At 37.8% G+C, this 12,316-nt stretch overlaps 1 protein-coding gene across 3 annotated transcripts in view; it reads right to left on the reverse strand.

Moving 5' to 3' along the window:
• Positions 1-300: 300 nt before the first annotated feature.
• Positions 301-12,316, reverse strand: part of LOC131462171 (serine/threonine-protein kinase DCLK1-like) — a 29,952-nt gene continuing 17,936 nt past the window's right edge. The window contains exons 4-16 of one of the 3 annotated variants that reach the window (XM_058633167.1): positions 12,134-12,233; positions 11,721-11,792; positions 11,345-11,439; positions 10,160-10,247; positions 9,647-9,816; positions 8,742-8,861; positions 8,437-8,583; positions 7,977-8,110; positions 7,802-7,879; positions 7,610-7,706; positions 6,738-6,818; positions 5,183-5,296; positions 301-4,172 (exon numbers count right to left, since the gene is read on the reverse strand). In XM_058633167.1, coding sequence (XP_058489150.1) covers positions 3,975-4,172; positions 5,183-5,296; positions 6,738-6,818; positions 7,610-7,706; positions 7,802-7,879; positions 7,977-8,110; positions 8,437-8,583; positions 8,742-8,861; positions 9,647-9,816; positions 10,160-10,247; positions 11,345-11,439; positions 11,721-11,792; positions 12,134-12,233 — 1,494 coding nt within the window. In that variant the 3' untranslated portion in view covers positions 301-3,974. Of the gene's footprint in view, positions 4,173-5,182; positions 5,297-6,737; positions 6,819-7,609; positions 7,707-7,801; positions 7,880-7,976; positions 8,111-8,436; positions 8,584-8,741; positions 8,862-9,646; positions 9,817-10,159; positions 10,248-11,344; positions 11,440-11,675; positions 11,793-12,133; positions 12,234-12,316 lie in introns of all 3 variants that reach the window. The other 2 variants (XM_058633166.1, XM_058633165.1) reach the window with 2 other exon arrangements.

Here is a 12,316-nt window from a genome sequence, read left to right on the forward strand (position 1 = left end):
GTGATAAAATAATAAAATGTACATTAAAAGAAGCTGTAATCAAACAACTTGATCTATTCTATTTAAAATAAATAAAATAAAATGAGTCAGCGGTTAATTAGTGACAGATTAATATTGATAAATCTGCTTTACAGTGGAAATGTACATCTTCATTGTTTGACAACGCTGCCATCTGCTGGACAAAGAGAGACATTCAGGGAGAAAAAGTGCTGAGTCAGATTATTTAAATCACTCTATTATTATTTCCACATTTGTTTCATTTTTTGCATTATGAAAAGAAGTCTTCAATAATCATAATAATGCTGTTTTCATTTGACTTTATTTTGTAGATTAAATAACATTCTTACATGTGAGTGAAAACGTGGATGAATTATAATAAATACGGCGTTCACATTCTTTTAAAACGGACTGTACCATCTTTAAAAAAAAAAGAGCCACTGTCTCCTTGTTCCTGTGCTTTTTATGGTCTGTACCAAAACATAAAGCCCTTTAACAGCAGTAATAGAAAAAAACCAAAAACAAAAACCTTAAGCTTGTGCTAGGTTGCTTTATAGTCTGCGTTAAAGGTGCAGTGCGTAAAATGTGCATGAAATTGTTTTTTATTTGGCAGAAATTAAATGAAATTAATTTCTTTTTTTTTAAATTACACACACTGCACCTTTAAAGTGAAGTGCATTCACTATGACAGCATGAACAGTTTATGTCACATGACTTTTGTTTCAGTCGTACATTGGCAAACATGCAGGAGGACATTCATGTACTCACCGGGACAGTGAGTGCAGTGCATACATGAATACATAATGTTCATGTTTTCATAAGAGTTATTTAAGAAGAAGAAGAAATATTAAAATAATGTGTTTGTTTTTTACTGGAAGCACTGCTGTTTGACTACATTTAAATGACAAAAATAAAGAAACGTTGATAGAGAATTGCCGCGTTACCATGTGCTCAGTTCACCCTAATTGCACTTAGAATCCAACACGTGCCGAGACGAGGGCATCAATGTGTAACAAAGCTGCTGCTTAAAGCTACCAGTAGGGGGATTTTTTCTTTCTTTATTAAATATTAAGTTAAATTAAATTAATTATATTAAATAATAAGACTAAGACATAACCCCCCCCCCCCCAACTCCCACTGTATTCCTGGATTTTGTTTCATAACATGGCAGAAAACAAATCAAACATGTTCACTTCACCCTTTACAGCCTTCTCCTGCATCTACGGTAATATTTTAGAAAACTAATGTTGGTAATTTGATGAATTCAATCTGGTGTTTTGGCACAGTAAAGCGTCTAAAAGTCAAGTCATGGTAGGGCCCTCGCGAGTGCAGCAGTTCCCTGATCTTTGAATCCGCAAAACCTTCCGACAACTTTTCAACTTTGATGTGTCTCGCTCATTTACGCTGGGTGAAAATCACCAAAATGGACCACAAAATTCCAAATGGCCGACTATTTTGTCCGTCTTGGTCTATAATATCTTCCCACCAAGTTTGGGGAAATTTGGTGGGACCCAATTTTTACTTTTCACCTTAGGGGGCGCTATAGAGCGCTTGAGCAACGCATGGTTCTGGGAACTATGCCATCAGGACCAGGACTGGGATTCACTGTTCTAAAAATGTTCTATAACATATATATTCTTATATATATATATATATATATATATATATATATGTACATACATATATCATATATATATTATATATAAATAAGAATATATATAGGAGAACCCTAGAGGGGAACGGTCAGAACGTTCTGGGAACCAAAAACTGTTAGCTGTGCAGACCTTGGGGTTAAATGTCTAAAAGGAGCCAAAAACACAACAGGATATAATAACATCACTACACTAAAATAAGCTGTAATCACACAACTTGATAAGTTTAATTTAATTTACTTTAATTTAATTTAATTTAATTTAATTTAATTTAATTTAATTTAATTTAATTTAATAAAAGCTTATCGATCACCTACCAAATTATTGGTTGATTAACTTTCAGTTTTGATAAAAACAGCTTTGCAGTGGAACTGTACATCCTCGTTGTTTGACAACGCTGCCATCTGCTGGACAAAGAGAGAGACATTCAGGGAGAATAGAAACCTAAAATAGACCTTCAGTCAACATAAAACCCAGGTAAACAACAACAACAACAACACAAACCTACTGCAGCTTTCAAGAAAAATAATGATAATCATAAAAACAATCAGCAGCAGCAAGCTCAAGGGTAAAGTGGACGGTCAACGCCTGTCCACCGTGTCTCTGGAGGAATATTTGTCCGACACAAAAACGTCCGTTCTCTTGCTTTACAACACTCGCGGAACGATATAGCAGCATGTTTTCACTTGTCTTGCTTAGAAACATCAGCACTACGGTGGCCTGGAAGTGCAAAAGATTTTTACAAAATGTCGAAACACTTACTTTCAACCTGGCTTTACGTATATTCGTTTTTCAAAATAAAATAAAACTTGGATAATGACTAGTTCTTTTGGCTGTTTTCATTCTCCCCAATTTCTGATATTATGCTCAAATAATATATAAAAAAAAAGACAAACGTCTCCCATTTCGTCCAGTTTAGAATTTCTTTTTTTACATCTAACGTAAACCCGAAAGTGACCTGTGACAGGGGGAGGAGCTTCACACGGGACGATCATAAAAGTGTTTTTATCCGGACTTGGGTGCTTTTATGCTGTAAAGTTTACATTACACTACTACTTTAAATATCTTTTTGTCCAGGTGTTGCACTTTGTAGTCGGTCCCTACTCTCCTCCAGTCTCACTGACGACTGCACGTAGAGATCACCGATGTCGTCGCTTGTCGTCTACGTTTGCTATGATTTAAAATGTCTTCAAAAAATGTTTGCTGTGAATTATTTCCCTAACTTTACTTATCTCACAACTTTCCGAAAAAATCCAAAATGGGAAACGCCCGTTATCTGTTTTTTGGAAACACGTGCAAGACATATTTTAAATCATAGCAAACGTAGACGACGAGCTACAACGTTGTTTTTATCAAAAAAGAAGCTGGCAAAACTACATTGATCTCTACGTGCAGTTGTCATTGAGACTGGAGGAGAGCAGGGACCGTCTACAAAGTGCAACACCTGGAAAAAATATTATAAATATTAATATTAAAAAATATTCAATAACTTCACCGTAATGCAGAGTAGTGTCACCAAACTTTCTGTGAACTTTACAGCATAAAAGCACAAAAATATAAACAATTGCTCCTCCCCCTGTCACAGGTCACTTCTGGGTTAGATGTAAAAAAAAATATATCAAAACTGGATGAAATGGGAGCTGTTTGTTATTCGTTTTTTTCATTTTTCGTTTCCTTTTGAAAAACCAATGAATGAACGAATGATCCACAGATTCTGTGACAGACAGATAATGTGTTATATTATCCCGTTATTGTGACTCCAACTTTTTTTTTCCCACTCCCTTGCGTGGCTTAGATTTGGTCACATTGCCATTTGAAATCTGAAAATCAAATGATATAACAGATAACAGTGCATTTTGTGGTGTAACATTTACTGTTAGAGAAAGGTCTGAATGTTCACCGCTTGAGTTAATTCTATAAAATAAAACAAGTGTTTTAATGTCAATCCAATTTTCACCAAATTTGTTGATTTGTAGTCAATTTCTTTTAAAATTTGTCTCAAGCTTTTGTAAAAAAAAAAAGGGTTTTAACATTTTTTGGACTTCCAAGCCACAATAGAGCACTGAAAGCAAGTCAAATAATAAAAAAAAAAATTAAATGAAACAGGTTTGTCTTCCCTGCAGTACATGGTATGAACCAGTAGAGGGCGCCATATTACTATTAATGACCAGTGCTTGTGCAGAAATCAGGCCAAAACAAGTTATGTGGTGATTTCTCCTTAAAGGAGAAGGGACAATTTTTGTGATCCTTAAACAAACTGTGCCTCATTCTGATTTTAACTGAAATAAAAGTACAACAACAGCGGAATGGACTGAGCGTTCTGTGTTAGAACGGAGACACGGGCGAACGGACGGTGCCGGCAGAACCCGGAGACAGGTCTTCGGACTCGGAGGTGAAGTCAGACGGGGAGAGGGCACCGGCAGCAGCAGCAGTGGTGGTGCTGTGCGGCAGCTGCGGGATGGACTTCACATCCTGGTGGCGTCTTCGTCGGAAAACTTGCTTCTCCTTATCAAGTGGCGTGGTCTGAGAGGAGAGGATGAGATGAGGGTGAAAATCTACAAGAGCCTAAACAAGCATAAAATAGAATGAATATAGTGAAAACGAACATCTATATAGTTTTTACTTTTACTTTATTTTGGTAAATTTCATGTGTTTTTTTTTTTTTTTTTTTAAACCACTCACTCTCCCATTCCAAACTTCATAGACAAAATGTGCATTTTTAGCTCATGGAGACACAGGCGCAGCCGGTCCACTGCTGCCCCCCTGTGGTCAGTCTGTGCCACTTATGTCAAATCTGAACAAAGGATTTCAAGTACTGAAGTTGTAAAATAACACATTTCAACTTACTAATGTAAGTGGCAGCAGATTGACAACCCCTTCCAAATCTTAGATTTTCTCTATGAGATTTGGTCTGGGAGAGGGAGCGGTTAAGAAACTTTAGTTTCCAGTCTAAAAGAGGCTGTTTAATGTTAGGTTCGACTCACTCATCACTGAGAACTCTATAATCTGAACGTTCTTCTCTGACATGCAGCCATGTGTGCATGTCTACACAGACATGCACACATGGCTGGGATTCATCTATAAGGCTCTCTCCTTGGCTCAGTTCCTTCATATCTGCACATATCTTTCTTCTTCAAACAGCTAAAAAGCCTCCTGTTCCACGTGTTCAAACAGAATAAAGGTTCCATGTGCATGGACGGCTCTCCAGTAAACGGTTGCCTGTGTTTTTTTTATTTACTACTATGACCTCGACTCCCTGCACTAAAATGTCATGCTAACATTGTACATTGTTACACTACTGTTTATTATTATCTGCAGATAGACCTAATTGCTCTGAATATTTCTCTCCTTTAAGTTTGGGAATGTGTGAGCTCAATCTTTTTCTGTCTATTTTTTATTGCAGAAAACTCAAAAACACATGCGCCCGAGGACACGTGAACACTGATCAGTGACCTGGAATTTAAAAAACAAAAACAAAAAAACATGACAGAACGCAGCAGCGACGCAGTGCACGTGACACGTCCAGGTCTTACTGTAATGACTGACACTCCTGCTGAAGTGCTGTTGAGCTTCGGCCCGGTGTTGAAGTGCTTCTTGATTTTTCCAGCCACAGGCAGCTGGTGCTCCACCTCCGATGCTCCGTCCTCCTGAGAAACACAGAGAAGAACAAAGAAGTATATCATTTGGCTATGATGATGAGTATAAGGTGTTACAAAACTGGAAAAATACTATTTTAAAGCATTTCTACTCGCATAAGTACCAATTTTGTGGCGCATTTATTACCACAAGGTGGCAGCAGCATCAAACATTTACTTCTTATATGACTTTATGCATGTTTGCAGAAGTGCTGACATTTACGGGGGTTTCTTTAATGCATCTTTTTAGCTACTGCTCTTAATTAAAGTCTACCATGTATGTTTGGTCAGGAATCAAAATCACAATATCTTTATTCTCATCGTACAAGGACTAATGAAAGTGAGGTCGAGCTCTCAGCAACGGTACTATTAAAAAAAATGTAAACGTTTCAATAATTAACAGGTAAAGAGATGATTAATGTTGAACTATAAAAGTAGTTGTTAAGTAGATAAGTAGTAGTTTTGATAGTAGGTTTTTAGTAGTGTTATACTGGTAATTTAGTAGATTTGTTAGTAATTTAATAGTAGTTTTGCTGAAACAACTACTACTAAAACTGCTACTAAACCTAGTAGCAGTTTTAGTTTAGTGGTAGTTTAGTAGTTTTGTTATTAATTCAATAGTAGTTTTTTTTTAGTAATTTAGTAGTAGTTTTGGTAGTAGGTTTAGTAGTAGTTGTTTTGGCAGTAGTTTTAGTAGTAATTTAGTAGTAGTTTTGGTAGTAGGTCTAGTAGCAGTTTTAGTAGTAGTTGTTTGTGGTAGTGTAGTAGTTTTGTTAGTAATTTAATATCAGTTTTGGTAGTAATTTAATAGTAGTTGTTTTGGTAGTAGTCTAGGTAGTTGTTTTAGAATGAGTTTTGTAGTTTTAGTAGTAGTTTTGGTAGTAATTTAGTAGTCGTTGTTTCAGTAGTTGTTTGTGGTAGTTTAGTAGTTTTACTAGTAATTTAATAGTAGGTTTGGTAGTTGTTTTAGTAGTAGTTTTGTTAGTAGTTTAGTAGTAGTTTCTGGGAGTCAATGAAGAAGTGGGCCGGCACAGACGCTGGGTACAGACGCTGGGTAAAGACGCTGGGTACAGACGCTGGGTACAGCCGCTGGGTACAGACGCTGGGTTGCAGAAACAAACACAACAGCAGAGTGTTTTCTGCCTCAGTCCTGTGTGGGTTTTGTGATGCAGTCGTAGACAAACATCTGCTTGTTGTGTGTTATTTACTCGCTGATATAGAACATTTTCATTTGTACATATACACTGTCAATGAAAACACTATTATAGCATTTCTGTTGTACATACTTATTGTTTCCTTGTTCTAGCAGAATTATGTATGAATAACTGGACCTGAAATGAGCTTCGTCCACTGTTAAATTGAATGATTTTATTCAGATTTAGTAATGTTGAGTGCAATAAGACTTTTTCACCCTCTGATGGTTCTGTAGAGGTTCTTTGAAGGTCAGACTTACGTTGACCCAGGGATGATCGAGCACCTGAACTGCTGTGTATCTCTGATCTGCCTCCACCTTCAGCATCGCAGTGATCAGAGCCTGAAGCAAAAAAACACACAAGTCTCACTTACCGACACACACAGATGTTCCGCACAAGATTATTTCTATTTTAAATGTACTCGTATTGAATTCTCCTGCTCTAACGGCTGAACAAAATACCATAATGTTTCAAACTGCAGAAACACCTGTATGTAAACAACACAGTAACAAATTCAAGAAGCTACAACTGGCAAAATAAACACTTTCCAGAATAACTTTCAACATCTGGCAGTTATTTACCATTCACTGCATGTTAAAATAGCATATTAACAGTTTAAAATGAAGAAAAACGAAAAGTTTTGTCTCAATCTTTGTCGCATTGTCCAAAAACGGGACAAAAAATATATTATGTACAGACAGTTTTTCCAACTCTCTCCTCTCTGGCGACAAAGAGGCAGATTTCGCCTGACTTCCTGCAACAGCGCGCGTGAAATGACCGTAATAACCACACGTCGGCTTTGACGTGCAACTTCTCAACTTAACTTCTCAGTACAAGATGTTAACCTGATGCTAACACTGTCTTAAAATAGATATTAAAATGATAAGAGATAAAAGTGTGATTTGCCAATACAAGTTATATAATTAATTCAATATTTGAACATACATTTTTATCACCTGTTGTGCAACTTCTCAGCTTTCAGAAACCACTGGAATTTCTCCCATTAGCACAAACCGTGTAATTACGGTAATGCGAAGTACACTTGCGCAGGCGTGTCGTCTCATAATACGCTCAGTGTTAAAGGGGTAACAAAAAAAAATAGTATTAAATGGTCTCAACGAAATCAACAAACCTTTGCAGAGTCGGACACGTTGTCCCAGTTCGCTGCAGGAAAATCCAGTTGACCCTTTAAGATCTGTTCAAAGAGAGCGTCCTCATCTTTACCGCTGCTGAAGACAAACAAACACATTTTTAATAACATCCAAAACCAAGCTCCTCACATAAAAGTTATTCCTGACTCTGCAGGAGCACGTACAGTACGTACCCTCTGAAAGGAGGATATCCACACAGGAGGATGTAGGTGATGACGCCGGCCGCCCAGATGTCCACTTTTAGACCGTAACTGTAACAGCAGGAGCAAAAAAAAAAAAGGACTATTTTTGTTTCCTTTTTATTGACAAACACCTGCATGATCAATTGTGAGTGAACCACCGGCTCACCCCGTCTCGGCGATGATTTCAGGTGCTACGTAAGTGGGCGTGCCGCACACGGTGTACAGAGGCCCGTTCACCACCGTGGCCAGACCAAAGTCTCCCAGTTTGAGGGACTTACTGCCGTCGTGATGCTCGAAGACCTGTGACAGACAATGGACGACCACTCGTCTTTTACGAAATAATTGAATTGAAATAAAAAAAATAACAAAACACAACAGCAGCAGACACTGCATTTGTGTAAACTAGTAAACCAGGTTACCCTTGAGGGTTTAAAAGGTTTTTCTTCCCACACTCAAAGCAGCCTCTTACTGTGAGTAAGTACAACAATTAACCACATTATAAACAATAATATTCACTTGAAGAACTAAATCCTGGTGTTAATAGTTCAATGATGTTTCATTTGACAAAATATAATTGTTTCTTATTTCATAAAAGTGAAATAATGATTAAAAAACCAAACAATTACCAGCAGGTTTTCGGGTTTTATGTCTCGGTGAACGATGTTGAGACCGTGCAGGTACTTGATGGCACTGGTCAGATTAAAGAGCATACAGCTGGCGTCTCGTTCGGTGTATTTGTTAGAGGAGGTGATGGCGTCAAAGAGATCGCCCCCCTGCAGAGAGGAAACCAAGCAAATGTAAAATCACATCAAAACCCAAAACCTCTACGAAGTGAATACGCAAGGTGTCTTATGCTTTGTACGGAAAGTTAAAAACAACGAAAGTAAAGAACCAAAAGAACCGATGATAAATAAGAAACAATAATGTGCACCTTCACCAGCTCCATGACAAGATAAAGGTCACTGTGTGTGTCCATTTCTTCTATCAAAAGCACGATGTTGGGATGTTTCACACGTCGAAGGATCGACACCTCGCTCTGGATCATGTGTTCCTGTGTGATAAAAGAAAAATTAACCCCTGAAAATCAACAGGAATTAAAGCGAGGAGCCTCCTTTTCAGTCATTTCAGAGCAAAATGTGATATAATCCAGTCTTGTATAGTAGTACCTTAAAGGTGATACTTGAATAAAAGTATCTTACCAGAAAATGACTTTAGTAGAACTTTTTATAATATTAAAAGACAAACGGTCTATATTTATACAGCGCTTTTCAAGTCTCGTTGACCACACTTTACACTAGAGTTTTGCCATTCACACCTATTCACGCAGCGCATTTTCTATTACTCGTCTTTCATTGACGTACTTAAGTATTAAAAAAGTGAGGCATTAGGATTGAGCCATGGTGGCTCAGTGGCAGGGCAGGTTGTCTTTCAACTGTGGGTTCAATTCCTGACTCTGCTAGTCTATATGGGTCCTTGAGCAAAGGCACTTAACCCCATGTTGCAGCGTGTGAATGGGTGAAAACTACAGTGTAAAAGAATCTCATCAAGTAGTATTTGGACATAATGACTAACAGAGACGGCCACATGGTTGGTGTAGTGGTTAACATTCTTGTCTTTGCAGCAAGAAGACCCGGGTTTGAGCCCTGGTTGGATTTCTGTGGCTTGAGGATCAAGCGGTGGAGTGAAAGTTGCTAGAAATATAACTGATATATTTCTAGCATACTGTCTACTATGTTTCACACATATCATGTCTTGACTTTAAAACAAATCACTTCCTGCATGCGGCGCCAGGGGGACGACACGAGATCCAAACACAAGACAGAAACTCGGTCCCACCTTTCCTCTGCATTTGTCTTTGCCGATGATCTTCAGAGCGAACTCTCTCCCTGTGGATTTCTCCACACACTCCCGCACCACCGCAAAGTTTCCGTCACCTAAAGTCCTCCCCACTTTGTACCGCTCTGTGATGGAGGGGGGGACTGAAGACGAGTCGTCCACAAACTCAGCTGCAGAGTAAAACAAAACGTCCCAGATCAGAAGTTGACCAATTTGGATTTTTCTGAAGAAAAATCTGCCAATTTATTTTATTTTCGTTCCGTTTTTCCCTCCACCCGATTAAATCTAATTTGAAATGTGTTCATTATATTCAGAACAAAATTAGTTGAGAATATGGCACCAAAACCTCTGGGAAACAGAGGTTTGCTCAGCTTTATGATGCGATACATCAAGATATATCTCGTATATCTACAGTAGATATAGCCCAAAAGTATTGAGATATTATTTACAAGAAATATCACCCAGCCTTAGTAAGTGATAATTAAAAAATTCATGCTTCGTGTCTCGTCTTGCCTTCGCTGCCTGGTCCGTCTCCTTCATCCATGGAGCTGCAAACCTTGGTAGAAGCTAAAGACAGTGAAGAGCCACTGTGTTGAGATCCCTGAAGGAAGGAGAAGAAAAGAGAGAATCACAGAGTGAGAACAATAGACTTGTCTTTCTGAAATCTTGGAGAAAATGTAATTACAGCCTGCGTTTATGCCAGCCTTGAGTAAAAATAAAAGCGTGGTCTAATAATCCACGAACCGCCTGACCAGCACAAAGACGTGTGGTTTGAAAAGAGTGGAAAATAACCACCACAGCTGCCCCAGCAGTCAAACTTATGATTAATTAACGTTGATGGCAGCGATGGTTAGATTTCTCTCCACTTTACAGTCGCTAAACACAGCGACTATCAGTGGTGTAGTTGGTGTGATACACAGGATTTCCATATGAACACTTAAAAATGCAGGGTTTTTTGATAGAACTTGCATTCAAACTATTTGTTTTTGCAAATAAAAGGTTATATAATATACATAATAAATAATAAAAACATAAGCAAGTGACACTTTTTGAGTGTTTTCAACAGCCTGGCTCTGAATCTACCGCCTTTTTAGAAGACAAAGAGTCAGCAGGAAAAAAAACTACAATGTTAGCCTGATGCTAACACTGCTCACGCTGATAATTCAAAGTGTCAGACAAGACAGCAAATACTACTGTAAAAACTTAGGTTTATGTGTATTTAATATAGATTTTGCCACAGCAGGGGAAGTTGTACTCAAGCAATTGGTGTTCGTGTTGTTAGCAAGTTTGTGTTGTTAGCAAGCTATCACTAAGCAGAGCAGTGTTAGCTTACGTGTAGTTTCTACTTCTGATTTTTATATGAGCATCTTGGTTTGCAGGTTAGGTAGATAAGTTTATATATGGTTTAGGTTTTTTTAAAGGAGCAATATGACTTTAATTTAACTTTTTTAATATTGTATAAGGCAAGGTAGGTATATTTCTATGCACTATTCATACGCAGGGCAACTCAAAGTGCTCTATAAAGGCACAGAAATACAAAAAACATTAAAATTGAAATAGACATTAAAATGATAAGAGATAAAAGTGCGATATGCCAATACAATATATAATTAATTTGTGCTTTTAAATGCACAAAGATAATGCAGTATACTGCAGAATATTGGATTTATTCAATATCTTAAAATAAATTTTTATCACCTGTCGTCTTCGGAGACTTCCTGGACTGGTCGGAGACGGACTCGGGGACTTTCCAGACCGAGGCGTGGACAGTTGACTGCCTGCGGTGCCGTTGACTGTTAGTATAAGAGAAATAAACAAAGAAATACAACATTGTGAAGAAATTACATTTAAAAAACTGTAACAATGGTCTTGCCAGTTTAGTGCTGAGGATACAGGAAATGGCAATGGTATATCTTTTCAAATGAAGATTGATGTGATTTTTCGAACCTAGTCCTATCAATTCAGTTGTTACTTTAATTAGAAAGCGACAATGAACCAAAATGTCATGAATGAAAATACAAACATTAACCTGAACCAGTGGATGAAGGAGATTTGCTCCTACGTGAAAACCCACCGCTTCTTGGGGAAGAGCGACCGTGTACGGTGGGAAGTCGACCGTACGATGCAGATTTCGCCAAACTGCACTCTGTGATCAAAACAATATTGTGATACACACAGGTTTTCTAAATGCAACAGCACTGATGGAGGGCAGAAAATGTGGACTGACAAACACATTTATCACACACAAAAGAAAAAGTACCTTTATCTGGCTTTTATTTGGATAATTATTGTTTTTTTATGTTGAAGTATGTCGTTAACTAGTTAACAGACCAAAAGAAAATCGGCAGAAGAAGAAAGACAAGGTGGGAACATGCCATATAGTGGGAGTGATCCCTCTAATAATTCCACTAAATAATAAAAGGAACTTGCCATGAAAATGTCTGACTGTGAAATAAATATAAATTCTATCTTTAGAGCTTCACTTACCATTTTCATCCAGGTTAAAGTCGTCCTGGTATCGGAACTTGTCTGGGCCGCATGCAAAGAATATGTCGTCGTCCCCGAAAAAGTCCTGAAGGCAGGTAACCTGGCAACACAAGTCAAAAACAATCCTGTCACTTATCTGCACACAGATAGGTATATATCTCTGATGTACAGTGTTTTGTTTCA

Source organism: Solea solea, chromosome 7 (assembly GCF_958295425.1).
Source record: "Solea solea chromosome 7, fSolSol10.1, whole genome shotgun sequence".
NCBI classification, from domain to species: Eukaryota; Metazoa; Chordata; class Actinopteri; order Pleuronectiformes; family Soleidae; genus Solea; species Solea solea.